Below are 25,312 nucleotides of genomic sequence, written 5' to 3'. Positions count from 1 at the left end.
ACACGTCATGGGGCATAAATTAAGAGTATACCCACTTCTCCAGGCACCACTACACCACTGGATAGGCCCGTGTAAAGACACATACAACTACAAATGAGTGCAGAAACATCAGATCCTTGTTTGCTTTTAGATCGTTACTCCAACCACTCAACACAACGTGTTGTCTTTAAATCCTCTGTGCGCCATCATTAACCTGCGAGCATCTACAGCTCCTCACTTTCTACCCTTCGCTCTGGTTGAGAGGCAGAGATTATGACGGGGCCATTGTCGCTCATGGAAAATGCTGACTTTATATCCAGACCCTGGCCGGTGAGAGCAGCGTATCGACTCCCGCTGAGCTGCGTTTTCTTCATCGGTGCATGAAAGTGCTGATACCACTGAGCTGCAGAAAACAACACGTTTGGACATAACTGTGCAATTAAGAAAATCTTTCGCACTTGGGTTGCATGCTGTGAGCAACTTATTTATTTATTTGTAGTCACATAGTTGACACAACTACACCTTTCAACATCTTTCTGGGTTAAATGTAATACAGTTGTACAATATAATATACAGTAAATGTATATTTTAGGTGCTTTATGGTTACCATTACTTTTAAAATTTCTCATCTTTATTAATCAACTTTTTGCAGTTCACTTCACTAGTACCTACAGTATGACAAATGAACTAAGATACAAATGATAAGATGAATTTAATTAATTAGATACCTACATTAATAATTAGATTAATTAATATTAGAAAAATTCCTTAAAATAATTTGAAATATTACATTTAAAATAGTTTTAGATAGTGTAATATAGTAGTTTAATTTAATTTGTAATTATTAGAAAAATGTCTTAAAATAATTAGAAATATTACATTTAAAATAGTTTTAGATCGAGTGTAATATAGTAGTTTAATTTAATTTTTAATTATTAGAATAATTAGAAATATTACATTTAAAATAGTTTTAGATAGAGTGTAATATAGTAGTTTAATTTAATTTGTAATCCTATTTTAAGCTATATATATCATTATTGTGATGGGGGGCCCTGCAGTAAGTCATTGCCCCGGGGCCCAGTGCTGTCTTAATGCGGCCCTGCTCACAATACTGACTTTATAACTCGTAACTGTGATTTAATAAATCAACAAGTCGAAATGATGACATAAAAAGTACAAAATCTGAGACAAGAAGTCAAAATTATGGCATAAAGTCATAATTTTTAGATATTTGTTAATATTTTTGACTTTTGTCAATTTTGACTTGATTTACTTTTTGTCATAATTATAATTTATCTTATAGTCGCAATGTTTTATCTGACAAGATTAAAAAAATTGTATAAGTATGAGATATGCCGAAATTATGAAAAGTCATAATTATTAGATAAAAAGTTAGAATTATGAGACGTCATAATTTTGACAAAAAAAAATCAATTATGGCATAAAATTATAAATATAATAGTCATAATTGTGAGAAAAATCTAAACTAGCATACATCGAAATTATGACATACTAAGTCATAATTATGACATAAAAGGTTGAAATTGATGTACAAGGCTGAATTTATGATAGTCAAAAATGAGTAAGTATGGAATTATAAAATTATTGAGTTACTTAAAATTCAATATTATGAGATAAAGTCATCATAAGATATGCTAAGTCATAAAGAATTTTTATTGTCATAATTATGACTTTTCATCTCATAATGACTTAGTATGCCATAATTTCAATTTGTTTTGAATTTCTATCTCATAATTTTGATTTGTGTCATTCCAAGTCATAATTGTGATTTACCAATACACGTTTTTTTTCTTGTGTGGCAGAAATGGGCTTTCTAGTATTTTAATGTTAAAAGGACATTCAGAAACGATCCGGCTCTTACCCACTACTCTGAGCTCGAGGCCGAATGAACTCTGTCCCGCTTTATTTGAGGCGATGCAGGTGTACGTCCCGTCATCGGCTTGAGTCAGAGGGTCAATAACCAGAGAATGGATCCCGTTTTCTCTCACGAGCATTCGGTGAGTGAGGTCTGGATATATGGGCTTCCCGTTGAGAAGCCACATGATTTCAGGATGAGGTAACCCACTCACCTAAACAGCAGAGGAGGGTTCAGAGCATGAAGACAAAACATGCAGCTTCAAGTTTTCTGCAATGTTACGTGTCATTGTATTGGATAACAGACAGCTTTCTCAAAAAGTATTTGGACTTTTCAAGCATTTTGGAATTTTGGTTTTAATAGTTTTAAACGATACAACGGAATACAAAGCCACTTAAGTGACTTTCATGACCAGGTTTCTTTAAGTACATTTAAAAAGTGCACTTTGTAAATATGTCAAATTAGAATTTTTTATTTAAAGTATGTTGTAAATCCGTGTTATTACCTAAACTAAAACTGAAACTAATATTAAAACCATTAAATAAATAAATAAATTGTTGCTTGAAATGAAATGGATGAAAACTGAAATAAAATATAAAATGTTATTTTATTTCATCTAGTTGCCAAGGCAACATCTCTCATTTAAATTTACAGTACACTGTAAAAAATGACCGTGAATTTAACGGTAAAAGACTGTCAAAAAAATGCTACAGTAAAAACCTGTTAAATGGTTAATGGTATATAGTAGGGGAATTTACCCTACTATATACCCCTACTATATACGGTGAAAAACTGTATTGGACATTACATATATTGGACATTAATTTTACGGTAGTATACCGTTTTTGGAAGTGAAAAAGACCGTATAATTTACAGTGAATAACCGTAAATTGACATTCCCAGAATTCCCTGCGTTACATTTCAAATTTGATGTTTTTTTGTTGAAATAACAATGTTTCTTCTTAGTTTTTTCTTATCGGTTTTGTATATTAGGGTTGTGTGTTACACCTAATGTTGTTAAATTAATGTTTATTGCATTATTTCAGTTTCATGTGTGTTACCGTGATGGTGTTTGGTGTTTGTGTGAATGACACTTTGCACCTTCTATATATGTTAATATTTAAAAACTCACACACTAGTCAACATTTGAAGTGGATCAAAACTTTCATCAGAGTTGTCCTAAAACCTAAAACCAAAATGCGTTCTTGTTTTAGGACAAGTCCTGCTCTCTACCTTCTTAAGTTAAAATAATTGCATTTAACACGATTAATCGCGATTAATCGTTTGACAGCACTAGTATATATATATCCTTATATGTCCAAATCTGTAATTTTTCACAAAAAATATTAACATCTTATTGCAACATTTTACAAAAATCAAGATTGAATATATTTGGTTAAAATCCTTGCAGTAATGATGCTGAAAATTCAGCTTTGATCACAGGAATACATTTATTGTATTTTTTGATCAAATAAATGCAGCCTTGGAGAGCAGAAAAGACTTCTTTCAAAAACATATAAAAAAAAATCTTACCAATCCCAAACTTTGAACCATAAAGAGAACACAATAAAAGTGTTATTTTCTGTGCATGCATTAAAAGAACATCACATGCTGTCAAAAACTCACTTTAGGAATTGGAATTCCAACAACTTTACAGGTAAATGTGACAGGAATCCCTTCCACAGCCCTGAAGTGCTTCAGTTTCTTGTCGAAGATGGGCGCGATGCATTTTCCAGAGGGAATTTCATCGTGCTGAACTTCATCGTCCGACTCTTCAACTGGAGTTCTTTCCAAACGAAACTCGATCTCACTCAGTAGCCTCTGCTCAAAGCTCGACACCTTGTATTCCTACAAAACACATGAACTTATTACCTGAAATCATTCATGAATGTGTCACATTTATGTTTTCATATTAACTAAACTTTCATATTTACTACTTTTTCCAGGTTCTGTGGAAACATAGCCCACAGCTACCTAAATGTTAAAGTTTCCAGAACAGTCGCATAATTAAACAACCAAACTGATCATAGTAATGTCTAAAAATAACAACAAACAGAGATATGTGATATATGACAAGGCTAATCAGTGGTCAGGTTATTTTCAACAATCAGTGTGAACTTGTATATTTGCATGACACATTTTACAACATGTAAACCAATTACAATAAGAAGCGGGCTTTGTGGCGATAATAGGCCTATAACACTATAACATAACCTATATGAAGGTAATAGCGGCTCACAACTTCTCACAATTTGCAATTCTTGGAAAAAAGTCAGAATTGCAAGATTTAATCTTAGAATTCTAAAAAAAAAAAGTCAGAATTGCAAGATTTAATCTTAGAATTCTAATAAAAAAAAGTCAGAATTGCAAGATTTAAGCTCAGAATTCTGAGGAAAAAAGTAAAAATTGTAAGATTTAAACTCAGAATTATGAGAAAAGCCAGAATTGTGAGATTTAAACTCAGAATTGTGAGATAAAAGTCGAATTTTATGTTTGTTTTTTTTATCCAGTGGCAAAAACAAATAAGGCAGAATTGCTAGATGTAAACTCAGAATTCTGAGAAAAAAGTAAAAATTGTAAGATTAAACAAAGAATTCAGAGGGAAAAAGCCAGAATTGTGAGATTTAAACTCAGAATTGTGAAATAAAAGTCGAATTTAGTGTTTTTTTTTTAATCCCGTGGCAAAAACAAATAAAACAGAATTGTGAGATTTAAACTCAGAATTCTGAGAAAAAAGTAAAAATTGTAAGATTAAGCAAAGAATTCAGAGGGGAAAAGCCAGAATTGTGAGATTTAAACTCAGAATTCTGAGAAAAAAGTAAAAATTGTAAGATTAAACAAAGAATTCAGAGGGGAAAAGCCAGAATTGTGAGATTTAAACTCAGAATTGTGAAATAAAAGTCGAATTTAGTGTTTTTTTTTTTATCCCGTGGCAAAAACAAATAAAACAGAATTGTGAGATTTAAACTCAGAATTCTGAGAAAAAAGTAAAAATTGTAAGATTTAAACAAAGAATTCAGAGGGGAAAAGCCAGAATTGTGAGATTTAAACTCAGAACTGAATCACATTTAGCATTTTTTTAAACTTGTGGCAAAAACAAATAAAGCTAGATATTGCTAGAAGTAAACTCAGAATTTCTGAAGATTGTGAGATAAAATCGCAAATGTTTTTATTCTGTGGTGGAAACATATTTTCTGGGGGTTAGAGAAAGAATGAAAAATGGTCATATATAACTAAATTATGAATGTTTTTGGTGTCAAAATAAATAAATACACAAATAAAAACTAGGTTACTAAATAGCTATGATATGAACCCTTTAACACACCATCCTATTTTAAAAGTACCTATTATATCTCAATAGGCCTGTCGGGTAACAGCTCGCCTTCAGTTCTGGATGTCTGAATGCAGTCACCTCTATTTATATTACAGAAGAGCCCTGTTCATTCCTATCTCTGTCTAGTCTCTCAAGCCCAGCGCTCATGTTTACTCACAGATACTGTTTGCATTCAGATTTCATTCACATAGACACTGAACTGAACTGTGGTGGTCTAATGTAGTGCTCATGTCATTATTGTTTCTGTTTGAGATATCCATTGAACACTGATATTAATATTCTCATGTAGTTAGTATAGCATTAAATTAAACTCAAGTTGCTCATGCATAATCTTTTGTGATAGAATTTGAGTTAGAGTACTAGTTACAATTAACAAGGACGCAGCTATATTTTTAATATTTGTTAAATGATTCTGACTTCAGGATTTAATGTTAAAATGTGCAGATTTGAAAATAATTATGGCCTTAAACATTCATATATTAAATTTACATAACATAATGGTAACACTTTACAATATACGGTCCCATTGGTTAACATTAGTTAATGCAATAACTAACATTAAATAGGAAGACATTTGTTATAGTATTTATAAATCTAATCTAATATTCTAATATGTCATATCTAATTTATCTCTATACTAATCTAATTTATTATATATAAAATATTAAACGTTTCTTAATAAAAATACAACTGTTTATTTTTAGTTCACGTCAGCTCATAATATTAAGACATACATTAAATTAACTAAAATTATCAAAGTATTTTCCATTGTTAATGTTAACTGATATAGTTAACTAATGTAAACAGATGTAACCTTATTGTAAAGTGTTCATGAAATCCATGCAGTTTCATTAGTGGAAAAAAGCCGCAGCTTTATATTAGCTCAGGATCATCTTGTTTCTTGTTTTAATCAAAATCAATTCTTATATTATGAAACTAATGCACTTCAGAACAAAGCACTGCTTGCAATGGAGAAAAGTCCTTGTACCTCGTTATAGTTAATGACAGTTGCGGTGGGAATGTTTGGTCCGAGCGGGCGGCTCACGTCCCCCCCATAACTCTGTTTCTATGGAGGACAGGATGAATGACGATGATGTAAACACAAACACTAGTCACACATCAAGACACACGTGTGATAAATAGTGTTTTTATCATGTTATGTTGTCATGACAAGAAACACTTCAGCGTGTAAAAGGTGTTAATATGGTGCATCATGCGGACGCACATTTGACACATGAAATGTGTTAGAATGTGAAAACATTGAAACTGATTATTAAATGAGAAGATCGTCGTTAAAGGTGACATATCATGAAAATCGGACTTTTCCAGGTTTTAAGTGCTATAATCAGGTCCCCGGTGCATCTACCAAACAAGGAAACATGAAAAAGATTAACCATTTATTTCCCAGCTGTTTACCTTCACAGACATAACCCACTGTTTTATGTAACTCGTGTGTGTTTTTAACGTAAACTTGTGTGTGAATGAGAACTTGGTTTAGTACTCACATGCTGTGACAGCCGCTTTCTGTGCGTGTGCTTCGGATGTGTGCGCTCAGAAAACCATATATCAGAAGTTTAAACTCATATGGTTTAAAACGCATGATTTCAGTGCAATTTTGAAGATTAGCAATTTTATATAACTGAATTGTGTCTGTCAATCCTGCAAAAGCATGGCCTAGGCCTACTATTTGTACTATACACAACAAAACCCATCTTTGTAATATTTATGACACCACATACCTGCTGTCCAAAACGAAGCTGTTCATCTTTAAATCGCAATTTCTTCTCAATATCTTGTAACAGTGTTTCCTTGCTCTCGCGGATGTCATCATCAGACATGAGTCTGGAACCTCTTTGATTCTTCTTTAGTGCACCTTGAGGCCTGAACATGAAGTAACACAATGAGACTGAGGTAAGGCATTAAAATATGATACAAATACGTGTATATATATTTAAGAAAAGTCCAATTCTGCTGTAAAACAGCTCTAAAAAGACCATAGTGTCATTACATTAACTAGTCAGTTCAGTCTAGTCACAATGATTAACTATGATTAAGTGCTATCTTAGATTAGGCTTCAAATATCTGGAATATAGACCACTTTTATGGTACTTTGCATCCTTTCTGAAAACTGAGACCCCTAGTTCTCAACTCACATTCGTTGTATTGAAAAAAAAAACAGCCAGGATATTCCACAAAAATCCCTTTAAAGGGGTCATAGCATGAGAAATCAAATTTGCCTTGATCTTTTGGGATATAAGAGGTCTTTGTACCATTAAAACAACCTGCAAGTTTCATAGATCCTATGTCCTCCTCATTATAAACAAAGCATTTATTTAATCAAGCTCCAAAAACGGCTCGTTTTGGATCCGAGGGGCAAGGTGACATCACCTAGCCCCAGTCAATTGCATAAACACTGCCTCCAGAGCAAGACATTGACGAATAGTCATCTTCTCACCATAGGCCCCGCCCACTGGTGTTCAGACGCTTAACAGCTTAACGGACACTTGTCACGCTGAATGCGAGTGTCGCTTTGCGTCAAAAGCAAACAGAAATTACAATCACTGCCGCTGTCTTGTCTACACTGGATACAGTATACAGATGTGCATTCACTTTCTGACAGTGCACGCGCTCGAGTCGGTCATCAACAGGACAAATGGAGTGAAAGAATGTTCGCTTTGACGCGTTTGGTTTAATCAGCTCGTTCACGTCTTTGTACAGATATCAGAAGGATCCCAGCGTAAGGAACAAGTGGATAGTTTATTTTTAATGGTGTCCTGGATTGTGTCTGAGGATCGATCAGAGCATTTTGTTTTGTAAACGAGGCACAGTGTAATGGAGAGTTCACAAAGAAACATTTGTTGAAAGATGAAGCGGTGCTAGATCTGACTGCAGCTGCATCACAAACGTAAGTAAATGATTTCATAATGCTTTGTCTGGAAATGACTGTTTTCCCACATATTTATTAGTTGTTTTTTTTAGCAAAAAACTTTATTAACATAAGTAAACTCAAGAAACCTATTAAAAAAAAAAATCCATGTCATCATAACCCCTTTAAGAGAAAGTGTGACCTTTAAACCATTTTATGATATTACAATATTATAATGCAGAGGTCTTCAACCCTACTCCTGGGAACCCACTGTCCTGTACAGTTTATTTCCAACCTGCTTCAGCACACCTGCATGTGCATTTTCAAGCTACCCTAAAGAACTTGATTTCCTTCAGGTGTGGTTGATTAGGGTTGGAGCTAAACTCTGCAGGAGAGTGGATCCCAAGGAGCAGGGTTGAGAACCTCTGTTATAATGAAATGTTGTGTTTGTGTATGCTTACCCAGGTGGGGCCCTCTTCGGCAGGCCCATGGCATTGGTCGGAGGAGATATTGGAAGTGAAGGAAGGACTGAACTAAGGAAGGCCACTGGATTTTGGATGGGGCTAGGAGTGGAGTTGCTAGACGTTGGTGAAGAAGCTTGTGGGGGTGACTGAGTTCTAAAAGAAAACAGTGAATTCACCAGTCCAGGAGGCAGTAGAGGTGGTGAGGACACATATGGTGGGCTGCTTGGACACTCCAGAACTCTTGTTGGGAACTTTCTTGGGGACGGAGATAACTGGTTGACGGGCGACGTGAGCTCCCGTGTCGACTTCGGGAATATCTGTGCAGCTAATTCATGGAGCATTGGAACAGGAGACTCGGTTGGGGAAGGACTCCTGATAGGAGAGAGCATCTGGGCTGCGATGAACTCCTTCGGCCTTGTGTAGGTGAAGCTCTTGGTGGAGATCGGAATAATCCCGGGAAGTGGAGGCTGGGTGTCAATCAACGGAGGTGGAGACATTGGACTCGGGATGGGTGCAGGTTGATTTCTCACTTGATGTGGTGAGGTGATTTTACTCAGGGGTGGATACGACACACCTTGAGAATGTGTGTCTTGTGGAGCCATGCTGGGATGAGAACTTGTGGTGGTATTTAACTTTGGTCCAGTGTTGTTCACCACTGATGCATTAGGTGACATCAGTGCCTGTGTTCTGGCAACACTCGTGTCACTAACGGGAACAGAGTATATCTGCATGGTTGGATTCATGTTTATTTGTGAAATATGAGTGGAAGAAGTAACGGGTGGAACATTGGCCACATGTTTGGGGTTTGATTGGGTGGTTGGAGCCATGATAAGTTGAGGAAAACGTGCAGAAGGTCCCAAATTTATAGGCATAGGGATGTTGGGAGCTCCTCCTGGTTGAGTTATTGGGATTGTTGGGATCACACTTGGCATAGGGGTAACTGGAGCCACATTGGGTGAGATTGGCCCCAAATTCAGCTGAGGAGGAGTGGGCACCACATTCGGTTGGGTTAGTAGGTTAGTAGTAGGAACCAGATTTTGTTGAGGTATTGGAGGGTGGTTGTGTAAGGTTGTGGACACTCGTGTCACTAACGGGAACAGAGTATATCTGCATGGTTGGATTCATGTTTATTTGTGAAATATGAGTGGAAGAAGTAACGGGTGGAACATTGGCCACATGGTTGGGGTTTGATTGGGTGGTTGGAGCCATGATAAGTTGAGGAAAACGTGCAGAAGGTCCCAAATTTATAGGCATAGGGATGTTGGGAGCTCCTCCTGGTTGAGTTATTGGGATTGTTGGGATCACACTTGGCATAGGGGTAACTGGAGCCACATTGGGTGAAATTGGCCCCAAATTCAGCTGAGGAGGAGTGGGCACCACATTCGGTTGGGTTAGTAGGTTAGAGGGAACTATACCCGGTGGAACAGTACTTAAAGTAGTAGGAACCAGATTTTGTTGAGGTATTGGAGGGTGGTTGTGTAAGGTTGTGGCTGATGGAGTAAGTTGAGGCAAGGGCATGGAATTGGTTAAAGGCATGCTCAATTGGGATACAGGTACAGCTTTTAATATGGGAGCAGGTGTTGTAGGAAGTAGAGGGACAGATGCAGGGATCTGCAGTGGAATTGGAGCAGAGTTCATTACAAGAGGAGGTGGTTGGAGTTGGGATGGAACTGAATTTGCAGGAGGGTGAGTTGGCTTGACAGGCAGTGGCTCACAACTTGTCCTGTCTAAATGTGGTGAATCTTGGCTTGGGGAGGCATCTTCCTGCCGCTGTTCCAAAAGCACCTGGTTGTGGAGGATCTGAAGCTGCACTGGGTCTCTAAGATAAGACAAAAGAAGGGGAAAACAAGCATGTTTTCTACTTCAGATAGTCCTAAAACATAATTTTACTCTCAAGTTGTCTTGCAACACTCTAAAGTTGGTACTTACAATTTTGGTTTAGCCAACACTGGTGGTGGTTCTTTAGATGACATTCCTTTCTCCTCCTCGTCTTCATCTTCCAGGAGTTTAAAGGTTACACGGAGGCCAACTCGGGAACTAGAGCTGGATTCGTTGTGATTCCCTAATACACCCTCGGGTCTTGTCTTGAGGCAAGAAGTTGGGGGATCTGGTAGGGGTTTAACAGTTGGTCGCTCTTGATGGTTACTGCAGTTTACTGGTGGGAAACTAGTAACAGAAGGGCTGGGGGTTGGTTTTGAACCATTTGGTAATGGTTCTACCGAGGCATCAGAGCTCATAGTGATGCTGGAGGCTGATCCGTTTGGTGGACTTTGGGTCACTTGTGTGGAAGGCTTAAAACCTGACCCTCCTGAATCAAAGTGTGTTGTGCTAGAGCTGAGAGGCTTATGGTTTGAGTCTGAGTTCAGTGAAGAAGAACTGAAGCTGAGTGGGTCTAGCTGAGGTAAACTAGTCCTTAAAGTATCTGAGCTGTATTTTCCAATGCTGAGAGGGTTTAGACTAGGTAGGCTAGTGGTGAGATCATGGCGAAGGGTACGAGGATTTAGGGAATCTGAGCGAGGCGTTCCAGAGTCCTGAAGGTCTGAATGCTTAAATCCAGATCTCAAAGGGTCAAGGCAAATCATACTTGAGTGAAGCTTGTTGTTTACCAGAGGAACATCTGGTTTATGCTTTAAAGTTGTTGACATCAGTTCTGTTGCCGGAACCTTTTGGAGGGAGGATTCCACTGTTAAAGTGCTTGTTGTTTTAGGATTGGTGCTGTTATTATTGTGTCCTATCGATGCAGACAAAATATTGTTCAGAATTAGACTTGAGATGTGATATATGTATTCATTTTTATCTCATTATGAACTTAAGCAGTCTTAAGCTGATCCAATAATAGATTCCTCAACAATAAAACTAAATTACCTTTTACTCTCAATACTGCAGTACTGGAAACTGTGCCATATTTATTGTTGGCTATGCAAGTAAATGTTCCAGAATCCTCTGGAAAGACCTCCGCAATAACCAAAGTACATATCTCCTCTGATGTCCACACCAAACAGAGAAATGGTACAATGTTAGGTGGTTAGAGTCATGAAATAATTACCTTGGCAAAGCAAGGGTAATCAAATCCACCTACCAGATTCAGCCATAGATCTTGGTTCTGGGATGAAAAAAGCAGAATGTGTGAATTGTCAGATAACAATTTTAAGAAGAAAGTGTCAAGCACTGTAAACTTTTCTTTCAAGTTACAAGTTGAAACATTTTCAACAGTTTTCAAGGATGGATCCAACCACATATCTAAATGCACTGCGCACTAAAATTATACATACTCTTCTGAAGGATTCTGAAGTCTGGGGAATCTTCAATAAGTGTTCCCTCCCGGTACCAGTCCACTTTAGGGGAGGGAATGCCTTTTACTCTGCACTCGAGAACTACCAACTGACTCTCTACAGCCAGGACATCCTGGAGGTTCTACAGCAAAAGAGACAATCGTGTACAATGACAATGGAATGGAAAACCTGTAAAACTAGGTTTTAATTTTTCTGAAGATAATAACTATTGCCATGATGATTTTTGGATAGCTGCCAGGGCATTGCTACTCTATACACTGTCCAAAAAAAAAAAGCTTGTCACTTAGGCAATACCCGCAAAGGGACACACCTTTGTACCTTCTTTACCCCCAATGGGTGCATAATAGTACCCTAGAATAGTAATATGTACCCTTAAGGTAGTAATATGTACTTTTATGTTCCTAACATGCACCCTTTAGGTACAAAGGTGTCCCTTTGAGGGTACTGCCCCAGTGACAAACTGTTGTACCCCTAAAGGTAAAAAATATTTCTGAGAGTGAACAGTGCATTTTATGCATTTTAAAGGGTGTTCTGTGGGGTTGATAGTGCATTGCTAGTTGGTTTCTTACTGGCCCAAGTCAAACTGGGACACCACCAAGGCTTTATGATATTTCTAAACATGGCTTGCACTGGATTTGCCGGTTTTACAGCCTGCCAAGCAAAAATCGTAAGTCTGACTGCATACCAAGGTTTTGACTCACTGGATTTGGGACAGGCATGCATGCAAAAGTTTAAAACACGTGAAAATATTATAATACGTATATGTTTTTTTTTTTCCCCAAGCATTAATTTATACTTCATTGGCGCTCAATGTCAAGATTTAGAAATACAAGCTGTGTTTGCTCTACCTTCGTAAAAACAGGAGCTGCCATCATGGGCCTTACATCGAAGCTTTGAAGATAACTACTGCTGCCATTTAGAGTCTGAAAACAAAACATACGGAATGTAAGAAAAACACATGCATTAGTGGAAAAACAAAACTGCAGATTTGGTGTGTTTTTCATACCTCAGAAATGCTCTGTTGAGATGTTAACAGTACATCGGAGATACTTTGGCTGGATGGAGGTGATGGTGGGGCAATGGTCAGTGGAGGAATTGGTGGAGTGGGTTCCACCTCAGATATTGGCGTTGATGGTTCTACTACAGATATGGTTGGTTCTACTACAGATATGGTTGGTTCTAGGACAGGTATTTCAGAGCTGACAACCTTGGAACTCAGAAGTTCTGTATCTTCCTGCTTAGAGCTTGGGTCAGCAATCAGCTCAGTCAGTGGCACTGCTTCTGTGTCAGAAGGTGCTGGTGGTTCAGCGAAGGTGGTTGTTATAGTTGGTGTGGTGTCTTCAGCAGATGTGTTGGGTTCTGCCAAGACCACAGCAGGTTTGGACTGAGGAGATCTTTCATGAAGTCTGGAAATAAAGATGTGTGCATGTGATTTCAACCCCTAGGGGTTCAAAAGGTACTGCAGATACAGATTTCATAATGGAAAATATACAAACTCACTCTGCTTGAAAATGTTTTTCTTCGTCAGAATCTGACGAAGATGCTCCTAATAGAAAATGAAAATATACAAACTTCATTTCAGACTGCAGCTGCAATCATTTAGTCAATGTATATTTCATATTAAATAGTCCATAAGTCATTTACTTACCCTCAATGTAGATTTCTGCTGAGGTGGAGTCTGTGCCATAAAAGTTGGAGGCAAAGCACGAGTATCTGCCCGTGTCTTCTTCAAACGCCTCTGCTATGATCAGAGTGTGTCGCTCACCATTAGCGATGATCTGAATATCAGGACTGTTTTCCAACTCTTTACCCTCACAAAACCACCTGGAAAACACAATCAGAATGTTACATTCTGGACAGGAACACACATCTACAAGTACATCCACAATACAATAAATTCATGAATGAAAATGTAAAACATGCACACAAATAATGTCTGAACGCATCTGGTTTTAATTTGACCTCAGTTGAAAATCCAATGAATGTACATTCAGTTGTATACTGACATTAACAGACTAAAACAAACATCTAAATGTTTCAGCCCAGGTCATTTACAACACAAATACAATGCATATTTACTTAAATGCATATTTAATTCATCATTTTAAAATTTGAAGTGTGCTAGTGACACTAAATGAATACCTTTGAACACCATTTGCGGTCACAGAGTTCATTAATTCAAGCATTACAATACAGCGGTAAACCACATTTATTCAACAATATCATGACTTTTTTCAATTCATGTTTGATAGCCAAAATGTGCACCGTGTAAAACAAAAACCAAAAAGGTTAAATTGCAATATATCTCAAAATAGCTGAATATCATCTAGATTTTCAGTCTATCACAATATGCAAACAAATTAAATGTGTTGTTAAAATGCAGAATGTTTAGTATGATGAATAGCTTTTGGACATATTAAATGGTCAATCCAGCCTAATTAATGTCAAAAATACAGGTCACAAATCTTTCTAATAACAAAAATAAAGAATAGATTTCAATTTTTAGGGAAGACTCTCTTGAAAAACTAGTTGATTAGAAAAAGCTATTTACTTTCAAATTTTCAAATAAACAATTTTCATTGTATTTACTCTACTGACACGACGACTTTCTTTAGTCATTCAATGGCAAAAATCAGTTAACTGACTTACAGTTGTCAGACTTTTAGATATTAAGCTGTTGAGGTGAGGTTGAAGCAATTTACTAATAAAGTTATTTTTTGCATATATCACTTTGTGTTAAAGAAGGCATTCAAACCCATTTCAATGCATCTTACAAATCATCCAAAATCAGTCCTCCTTATCAAACACATCAGCAAAATAAGAACCACATCGCAACACAAGACAAACAGCATTCATTCAGTAATAAATCAATGGGCTAAAATCATATTCTTGAATCCACAAATATAACTTTACCACAACTTTACCTAGAAGACCGTACGACAGTTATTTCACTTTAACTGCTGTTTCCTAAAATTCCCTCGCTGAAATTTAAAGCGCTTCTGAAGAGACGAGTTGTGGTTCATTCCATGGGCGAGACATGGCTGAAATGTATTGGGTTTGATCCATGAGCCAGCGAGGATCATTTCTAATGAGTAAGACTCTACTTTGAAAGCCTGAGCTGCGGGGGAAAGACATCCAGTGCTAGATCTGCACCTGTTCAGGCTATTTTCCCTCTCGACTCACCCACAGCACAGGAACCCCTGTTAAAATTGGACGGCAGCATCCCTGACCGACATGCATGAGCTAAACATAGAATGGCCTCTCATATATTCACCAACACTGCTAATAGATCTGTCAGATATTTAGCAGGCATTTGCCTCTGACAGAGAAACACTTGACATTTGTAGTTACAACAACTATGTGGATTTTTTTTTTTACATCATTTACTTATTTAGAACTCAAAAATAAAGTTTTAAGATTTGGGAAAATCTACTACAAAGACAAGCTATTAAGTAAAATGCTTCTAGAAAGCATTGGCCATGTCATTTATGTACAGACGGTCAGATGAGCGTTCTCCAATGGTGCTGTCAGTAAAATGTTGAAAAGTGAAGTAAGTTTGGGTCACCGGAGGGATGATCTAATGTTTCTGACATCACAGTCTCTCGGTCAGCTGAGAACAGCTGTCCAAACACGCCACCGGTCACACAGACACGCTCAGAAAAGCACGGCTTTCCTTGACCTGTCAGTGTGGGAAGTTTGCATTGAGTAATGTTACACTAACCTTTCATCAATGATTTGACAAGATATCTTTATGCTGACAGAAAATGCATCAATTTATGTTTATTATGTAATAGGTTATTAAATGCAAAAATGTTAAATGCATGATCAGTTCATACAAAGTTATTCAATGCAAAAACGTTACATGCATGATCAGTTTATATGAAGTTTTTAAATGTTAATATGTTAAATGCAAGATCAATTTATACAAAGTTATTAATTGCAAAAACGTTAAATGCATGATCAATTTATACAAAGTTATTAATTGCAAAAACGTTAAAAGCAAGATCAATTTATACAAAGTTATTAATTGCAAAAATGTTAAGTGCATGATCAATTTATACAAAGTCATTAAATGCAAAAACATTAAGTGCATGATCAATTCATACAATGTTATTAAATGCAAAAACGTTAAATGTATGGTCAATTTATATGACGTTATTAAATGCAAAAATGTTAAATACAAAGCTATTAAATGTACAGAAATCAGTTCATACAAAGTTATTAAATACAACAAAAGTTAAATGCATTATAAATTCATACAAAGTTATTAAATGCAAAAAAGGATGATACATTTATATGTAGTTATTAAATGCAAACATGTTAAAAGCATGACCAATTTTTGCAAAGTTATTAAATGAAATAAAATAAAAATAAAAGCACACCCAATTTATATGAAGTAGTGATGAAATAGCTTCATAGTTCACTCAAACATAATTTATCCACTTTTAAATCATAACTGAAAAGGGAACATATAACGTGTTATTAAGTCTAATTCTAGCAGTTTTTCAGCACACTGGAGCACTAAAGCACGTATTTTATGAGAGATGTCCAGTTTATAGAGAAGCACAAGCTGATTATCCCGGCTGGAGCAGCACATTTCCACAATCTGAGTCACACGGCTCTTTAGGCTTTACAAGTTATGATAATCATCCTTTAAAGTTCATCTAGCCTCAAGCCAGGAGCTAATGTTAAACGATTGGTTAAACGGTTCTGCAATTAGCTTTTAGTAAACATAAACATTATCACCATTTCATGACAAACACACTCACTACAAAAGAGGAAACTCATTCAACACAGAGAACAGTGTTGTCATTGTTAACTAAAACTATTAAAAATCATTTTTGATCATTGAAATGGAGGAAATAAAATAAAATATAAATATTAGATGAAAAACATAAAATAAGAATAATTTGAACGAATAAAATGACTACCGCTACCCCTGCTATTAAATACTGTAGAAATATTAAAATAATAAAACTAAAATAAAAAAAGCTAATTCAAAATATGAATAAATACTATAATGGTATATAAACAATACTAAAATAACATTGTACCATCTTATATCACCAAAATATGATTTTTTTGTAAGGAAGTACATTCATTTGTGCGGTTTATTTCATGAATTAGGACAGAAAAGACATTCATTGTGCCCAAGTAAACACTGCTACAATAAACTATAATCATACCTGCACTAATTGTGCAATAATTTGCAAAGCTCTGTACACATTTAATATCTTGTTTACTCTTCTGCTCTTTGGCTAACTGTGCTCTACTGAAGACGTAGGACGATGATTTCGACTGCATTCTCATAGCATCATATTTCAGATGTAGCAGAATTAGAATGGCTGAGATCAGACTGCATGTTATACGGTCAGCTTTCACAAGACGTCTTTGTGCTCACAGGCAATGCTTGAAAAAGTAGATGTTTAGCATGCATTTGCTAGAAAAACGGTTGCCATGATGCTACGGTGTTACAGGTCCCTTGTGAAAAAGTACTACACTTTTTTTCTTATTGTACTTAGAAAAAAAACTACTTAAAAAGTATTTGTTATGGAAATAATAAGTACTTATTATGGCAATAATATAGTTTAAAAGAATATACTTAAGTGCAAAATGAATGTAATGTGTTTGGACGCTTTATTGCATGTTAATTGCAATTAAATGAAAACATATTCTACTTCAAATTTATATCAAATGCAATTATTTAAACTTAAGGGGATAGTTCACCCAAAAATCAAAAATGATTTACTCACCTTCATGTCGTTGCAAACCTTTTTTTCTCTCTATACTATATACGCCAACTGTTTCGTTACCAACATTCTTCAAAATATCTTCTTTTGTGTTCGAGATATCAATGAAATTCATACCGGTTTGAAGCAAATGATGACACAATTTTTCATTTTTGGGTGAACTATCGCCAAGAGAGCCACTTATAGTATATCTTTATATGCAATTTCATAATTACTTCTATTGTCTTTAAAATATGGTTACAGTGTACTTCCGAATACTGCCAAACATTTATGATCAACTAAAATGTGTGTTAATGTCATTTCTATTATACAAATTAGCACATTTAAAATGTATCAACTTTAAATATTAATTACAATTAGTTACAATTATAATCAAGTACCTTACATGTGCTTTAGTCAGTCAACACATCAAAACAAGTGCATTTTTTTAAAAGTACAACAAAAGATTATTAAAACTTACAGTGTACTTTAAAATAAAAATGATTATAGTACTTAATTCTGTTAAGAAACAGTCACGAAAGTGTCTCTCTTTTTAAGAATGCTTTTATTTCATTAATATTATATTATCTGCAAGAGCACATTCAATGCAATTAAATGCACAAGGGTGTTGTCAAGGCGTTGCTATTTACACAAATTATTTTTTAAAGTTGTAAATAAAACAAAGATTACTGGAATACATTTTACAAGAAAAAACCCTGTCATTCTTTCAAAATCTCATGTTTTAAAGGAGACATATTATGCCCCTTTTTACAGATTTTCATGATATGTCACCTTTAAATCAATGCATTACTTGCAATTGCTGAGTAATTATTTGTGATTTGCAATTTCTTAGTAAAAAAAATTGAGTAAAAGTTTTTCTGTGCGTGTGTATAGTTGCTAAAGACTATTTCATGCATTTACTAGTTGGCTGCTTTCTGCATGAGCAACAGTAATAATAATGCACTAATCATGTGCATCAATAAAAGCAGTTCAAACTCACCGAACTTCAGGAGCAGGCAGTCCTCTGACGATACAATCCAACTGGAATTTACTGCCCTCAGGAACCTCCCTGCTTTTGAGTTTCTGTATGAAGTGTGGAGGTTCACACACGGGTTCCTCCGAGCTCTCATTCTGAATCAGAGCCGGCTCCTGAGGCTCCTCCGTGACTCCACTCTTCTCCATCGGCTCCTCCATCTGCTGGTTGAGCAGAATAGGTCTTTCTCGATCTTCTGCATTAATGGAGTACGAAGTGCCATCAAGCTGGGTTTTGTTCTGGAATCGGCTCCGGTGGGTTTTGCAAGCACGAGGCCGAATTCGCTTGGAGCTGCCGGCTTTAAACAGAGACGAAAGCTCTTCTATGAAATCAGCTGCTTTGTTGAGGAACTCCTTCTTGGATTGGGTCTCCAAGCCATATGGAGCGTTTCTCTGAGGTCTTCTGAAATCCGCCGCAGGCTCCCTAGCACTTCTGACGTTCCTGATCGCATTATCTTGGATGGGAGTCTGGACTGTTTGTCTTTCTGAAATGACCTCTGTTTCTGGAGTGGGTTTGTTGGAAGGAAGATTATAGTGGCTCGTTGGTGGATGTGCGTCGGATCTCTCCTCACGTTCTCGAGGATCGCTGCTGAACGCTTTGCAGGCCAGATCCACGCTCTTGTCCAGTTCCTCCTGGCTCAGGAAGGCAGACAGGTCCGGGAACTGTGGCTCTGTGTCGTCCGCTTTCTCCTTGAGCGTCCCGTACACCAGGCGGCGAGGGCTGTCTATGCAGCTGGATTCGCCGTGTCTGTGATGAGCTAGGGCCTCGGCCAGGTAACTCTCACGCAGAAGCTGCGATAAAGACATGGGCTGATCCATGCTGTTCTCCTGCATGCTGCTGGAGACGAAAAGATTTAGAACACTGAGACAATAATCAAGGGACATTTTTGTGCTTAATGCTTATTAATGCTTTCTGCTAACCCACTGTAATGTCCAATTATCTAAAAGAGTAGAGTAGCATAGTATATGTTCTTATAATGTAGTATATCACCACATACTTGGTAATAAAGCTCTTCTGATTCTGATTCTGATTCTTATAATATGCATAAATCCCCCCCCTTAACAGGATACCATTTATTTTTAACTGGACTTTTAATAACAATTTTAAACAAGATTGCACTCACAAGAAGCAGTTTCCAGGCAATTTTAGAGCTGAACACAACTAGATAAACTCATAATCACTGTAATATTTCTGACATTTCCAGGTATATATATATATATATATATGAAAACTCATATAGGGAATAAAAGCAAATTTCATAAAAACTATAAACATTCAGTTACATTTCAAGCATTTTGTTTGTTCCACTACATACAGGATCTCTCTTAAACCATGAGATCAATCATTAGATATTTAGAGCCCTGTGAATATCAGAACACATTTGGAACAATGAAAATCTTTGTTGTTTTTGGTAACTAGATATGCATTTTTAATAATCATTTCTAACAAGACTGCACTCACAAAGAGCGACTAATAAAAATTGAGAGCTGAGCACAAATAGAAAAACTCACATTCACTATAAGATTTCATTCTTTCAGGCCTGGAAATAATAATTATCAATTTTTATGACAATAAAGTATAATAGTATAATTTTCCAAAAAAAAGTAGAATAGCTTTCGTCAAATTAGTCTTACGTTTCTGAATAAATATCATGCCTACTTGTAGAAATTATTTAAGCATGCATGGATACATAATTCATAATATGTCTACACTGATTTCATATTGATATTGAATTTATACTGCAATCAGAGATGAGATTGTTTTTATAATATGTCTTAACCTCAGGTTTTTTGTTTTATTTTTTAAAAAGATTTTTGTTCCACTACAAACAATATTCCTCTGAAAACATAAGATCAAATAGATATTTAGAGCCCTGTGAATATCAGAACACATTTGGAACAATGAATATCTTTTCCAGTTATTTTTGGTAACTAGATATGGATTTTTAATAATAATTTCTAACAAAGTTGCACTCACAAAGATCAACTAATAAAAATTGGGTGCTGAGCACTAGTAGAAAAATTCACATTCACAGATTCACTAAGTGATTTTATTCATTCAGGCCTGGAAATAATAATTATAAAAATTCCTGATATTTCAAAGTTTTCTATGGAAAAAAAAAAGGCAATAAAAGAAAGAAATTGGAAAGCATATGCCATTTTCATTAAATGTACAAAAATGCATTTACACTTTTGAAGTAAAATTTAAATCATAATAACATTGTTACATTAAATAAAATAAACATTAACTGAAATAAAATAAAATATTAAGAAAATGTATTTCAGCTAGTTGGCAAGGCAACATTTTTCATTTAAATTTCATTTAACTTCATATACTAAAATAACTAAAACTGAAATAAAACTATATATACATATAAAAAACTACCAAAAAAGACAAAAATACACAACAAAAACACTAAAACTTTCACTAAAATTAAATGAAAATGGAAAATATAAAAACTGATTCAAAATATGAATAAAAACTATAATAGCATTTCAATAATACTAAAATAACACTGGTACATTTTACAAGAAAATATGAACTACTAAAAAAAATTCACATTTACTGTAATTCATTGTTTCTTTGCAATTATTTGTGAAATTTACTAGCAATTTTAATTGAAATCCTACACCTATTTTTTTCAGTGCACATTTTAAGCATTTGATTTAGATAATTCAGAGCTTTTTGTGTCACAACAAACAGAATTCATATTTAGAGCCTAATATCAACACATTTGAATCCTCCTAGCAAAATCTGAGAAAGGCTTTGACCATTGGCCCGCTGTTGTTATTGAATCCAGAAAGAGGATACGCCTGCAGATGCTACTGACACTCAAATCAGAGCAATTAAGCCCAGCAGCGATGGCCTTCCAGCAGACCTGTGCAGACAGCTGTTGTGTGCATTAATCCTGTGCAAACACACTCCAGCCCCCCGTCACTGCTAATTATAGCACAGCTCACTTTACATGAGCAAAATACAACACTATAAATCATATGACTCATTACAAGAACTTTTGCAAAAGCAGAATGACCAGTAAACTATTCTATAAGAGTCAATGCATTATGATTTACTACCTCTGGAACTGTTATGACATGCCAAACTAAAATAGAAACTGACTCTGTCTGGACAAACATATACATATGGATGCAATTTTACTCCATAGTTAAGCATATTAAAAAGTGAGTGCCTTGCATGCATATAATAAAAGCATTAAGTGGGATAAATAAGTCATTAGACAACAAGGTGCTTTACCTGTGACTTGTGTGAATGTCCACAATGCCTAGATCTACTGCACCTGCTTAGAAACCACTTAACTCCAGCTTTCCAGAGCTGGCCTGAGCGCAGCTGCCACAGCTTTTTCCTAGTCTTGAGCAAAGTTAACCTTGGAGTTTACAGCAGCAAGGCAGTGACTGGCCGCCAGTAAAGCAGAAACATGTGTCAGAGTGTCGGTGGCAGGTTATTTGAGGGAGGTGGAGGGTTTGAAGCGTGTGCCAGGGAACGATCGCTCCTCATTGGCCGGTGAGAATGCTGTCAGGAGAAGGGTGACACCTTTGTGAAGCACCTACTACAGTCTGGAGGACACAGAAGCAGTGCATGATGGGTGTTAAAGGAATAGTTCACCCACAAATGAACATTTGCTGGAAATGTACTCACTCTTAGGCCGTCCAAGATTAGGATGAGTTTGTTTCTTCATCAGGTTTGTAGAAATGTAGCATTGCATCAGTGTCTCAGCAATGGATGCTCTGCAGTGAATGGGTGCCGTCAGAATGAGAGTCCAAACAGCTGATAAAAACATCACAATAATCCACAAGTAATCCACACCACTCCAGTCCATCAGTATATGACTTGAGAAGACAAAAGTTGTGTTTGTAATCACTGCAGAGCATCCATTGCTGAGACACTGATGCAACGCTACATTATTTTCATGACAATTGACTCTCAACATCTCATTATTATAGATATTATAGATATAGATATACAGCCATGGTCAGAATTGTTGGTACCCTTGGAAAATATGATCAAAGGCGGCTGTGAAAATAAATATGCATTGTTAATCCTTTTGATTTTTATTTTAAAAAATTCACAAAAATCTAACCTTTCATTGGAGAATAAGAATTTCAAATGGGGGGAAATATCATAATGAAATAAATGTTTTTCTCTAATACACATTGGACACAATTAATGGTGCCCTTTTATTCAATACTTTTTGAAACCTCCATTTGCCAAAAAATCAGCTCTGAGTTTTCTCCTATATTGCCTGAAGAGTTTAGAGAACATCTGACAAGAGATCAGAGACCATTCCTTCATCCAGATCTCTCCAGATCCTTCAGATTCACACGGTGCTTCACCACACTCATCTTCTACAGGGTTCAGCTCAGAGGACTGGGACGGCCAGGGCAGAAGCTTGGCGTTCTGCTCGCCATTTTGCTCATTTCATACACTGTACGTTTTGTAAAGAGGTTATAACGAAATTCTCATAAAAAATATTATTTATTTAACTTTGGTTTAACTGTCTTTAAGCCGAGTTCAACCAGAAAAACTCATATTCACCAGGTTTGGAAATGAAATATAAAATTTCCTAACATTTCCAAGTTTTCTATGAGGAACATGAATAACATATTCAAATTAATAACGTATCGTCCTGTTTTCTTTTGCATTGTGACATTATTACATGACAATTTTCTCTTCAGTCATCTTTATTGCAATGCAAAACATACACTGTAATGCTTTTAGATTTGAACTATAATACAAAACAATAGAAAATTACAAAAACAAGTGAGATCATATTCAATTTGCTAATAACTGTTTATTTTCAAGTGTTCTGCTCGCCATTTTGCTCATTTCATACACTGTACGTTTTGTAAAGAGGTTATAATGAAATTCTCATAAAAAATATTATTTAACTTTGGTTTAACTGTCTTTAAGCGGAGTTAAACAAAAATTACCCCTAATATGATCAATGTTTCGCTTCCCTTGCACTGTTTAATCATCTTTATTAAGACATAAACAATATTAGAATAACATTGTTAGATAATGCCTAAATATACTCTGAAATATGACAATATATGAATAAAATGTGCATTAATGATCTATTTAACATTATATAACTTAATACTGCTTGTTAATGACTCGCTGTAAGTTATTAACAATTTTAATGTCAGAGTCATGCGTTTATTCAAAAAAAAAATTTGCATCCTTTTTGTTTTATAATAAGCCATAAACAATATTATTATAACATTACTATATAATGCTTATATTATCTCACATACGTTCAAATATGAAAATTTATGAATGAAATGGCCATTAACTAATGATCTATTTAGCATTATATATATATAATATTGCTTTGTAATGACTTAATGAAAGTTATTACACACAATTCTTGTTTCAGTGTCATGAGTTTATTCCAGATAAATTATTAGCAGCCCTTTATATCACACCAGATGTCCTTTATCTGTGCTGTTTTTCACAAACTGTTGTGGTTCCAGATTCAATTTTTTGACAAAAAATCAACAGCTGTCATAAATGATTGACTTGCATTTTACATTTCACTTAAAACTGAAAAAAACGGCGAACAGCCAAAGGCACGTTATTATTAGGTAAAATGGTCATCACGCGTCAACTAAAACTGTTTAAAACTACAGTAGTGATCCTAAAATAAAAAAAATTCAATAATTGGGTAAGAATCTGGATTTTGAATACCTTCATTCATCACGTTACCATCTTTTCTGAAATCACAGCAAACCGGATGATTTCACTGAACGACAAAGCAAGGAAAAATGAGGAGAAAGGGAAAACAACAGCCCGCTTCAAAACATCAACCTGGAAATATGATGAATACTGTGAAGCTAATCCACAGCAAGAGAAAAGAGGCAATCCCACAAAGACCGTAGAGGTGATGCTCATGTTTGTGTAGTTGTGTAATGCTTTTGTGAACCCTCCAAATAACTGAGAATTCCCAAAGGACTGCATGAAGAGATGAAGCATCTCTGTATCAGATAAAGTCTGCTGTGAAGTGATTTTCAATGAATTACGAAGGCTTAAATTGCAGCAGCTTGTTGGCGAGTGTAATCGTAATCACGGGCGTGTCACCGAAGTCGTGTATAAATCCACTTCGCCGTCACGAGTCTTCGCTCGCTCGCTTCCGCGACTGATCGCCCCTGTGAAACAGCTGAAGTCAGTCGTGTGATTTAACATTATTTACAGATACAGCCTGAGGTTTGCAGACAGCGGTACCTGGAGAAGCCGTTCTGAGAAAGCTCCATCTGCAGTGTTTTATCTTGAGCCGCGTAATACGGGAGCTGAGATTCAAGAGCAGGAGCATCGATCTGAGGAATGAATCTAGAGAACAGAGCCGGAGCAAGAGGAACCCAGTCTACAAGAAAAACACACACATAAGATCTGAACTGACATCCTAACAGAATGCATCTTGACTTAAAATGCACTACTTAAACTTTAAAAAGAAATATGTTAGAAGTGGAAATTGTTGGCTTGACAACCATTTTAACTTGTTTCCAAACGGACTTGTGATTATTGTGCATTCAGAACAACTGAAACTGAAAAGCGATCTATCTATCTATCTATCTATCTGTGTCTGTGTCTGTCCGTCCGTCCGTCCGTCTATCTATCTATCTGTCTGTGTGTCTGTCTATCTATCTATCTGTGTGTGTCTGTCTGTCCATCTATCTATCTGTGTGTGTCTGTCTGTGTGTCTGTCTATCTATCTGTCTGTCTATC

General features: G+C 35.9%; 2 protein-coding genes across 2 annotated transcripts in view; both read right to left on the bottom strand.

Moving 5' to 3' along the window:
* Positions 1-203: 203 nt before the first annotated feature.
* Positions 204-21,979, bottom strand: LOC107750149 (myopalladin-like). Its single transcript, XM_016565415.1, has 16 exons — positions 21,827-21,979; positions 18,542-19,411; positions 13,461-13,636; positions 13,313-13,358; positions 12,819-13,218; positions 12,661-12,735; positions 11,792-11,933; positions 11,599-11,622; positions 11,385-11,501; positions 10,449-11,250; positions 9,612-10,338; positions 8,517-9,526; positions 6,929-7,070; positions 3,482-3,703; positions 1,862-2,069; positions 204-382 (listed from the first exon to the last, which is right to left on the bottom strand). The coding sequence occupies exons 2-16, from the start codon at positions 19,405-19,407 to the stop codon at positions 204-206; spliced, it is 5,136 nt and encodes a 1,711-aa protein (XP_016420901.1). The 5' UTR covers positions 19,408-19,411; positions 21,827-21,979.
* A 1,958-nt stretch (positions 21,980-23,937) lies between these two features.
* Positions 23,938-25,312, bottom strand: part of LOC107750155 (CDK2-associated and cullin domain-containing protein 1-like) — a 10,678-nt gene continuing 9,303 nt past the window's right edge. The window contains exons 7-8 of the mRNA XM_016565422.1: positions 24,812-24,950; positions 23,938-24,735 (exon numbers count right to left, since the gene is read on the bottom strand). Of these exons, the coding sequence (XP_016420908.1) occupies positions 24,696-24,735; positions 24,812-24,950 (179 nt within the window). The 3' untranslated portion in view covers positions 23,938-24,695. The remainder of the gene's footprint in view (positions 24,736-24,811; positions 24,951-25,312) is intronic.

The sequence above is a fragment of the Sinocyclocheilus rhinocerous genome, unplaced genomic scaffold, assembly GCF_001515625.1.
Source record: "Sinocyclocheilus rhinocerous isolate Xijiao unplaced genomic scaffold, SAMN03320098_v1.1 scaffold1822, whole genome shotgun sequence".
Lineage (NCBI taxonomy): Eukaryota > Metazoa > Chordata > Actinopteri > Cypriniformes > Cyprinidae > Sinocyclocheilus > Sinocyclocheilus rhinocerous.
The sequence above is the reverse complement of the archived record's forward strand: the minus strand, read 5'-3'. Positions and strand labels throughout refer to the sequence as shown.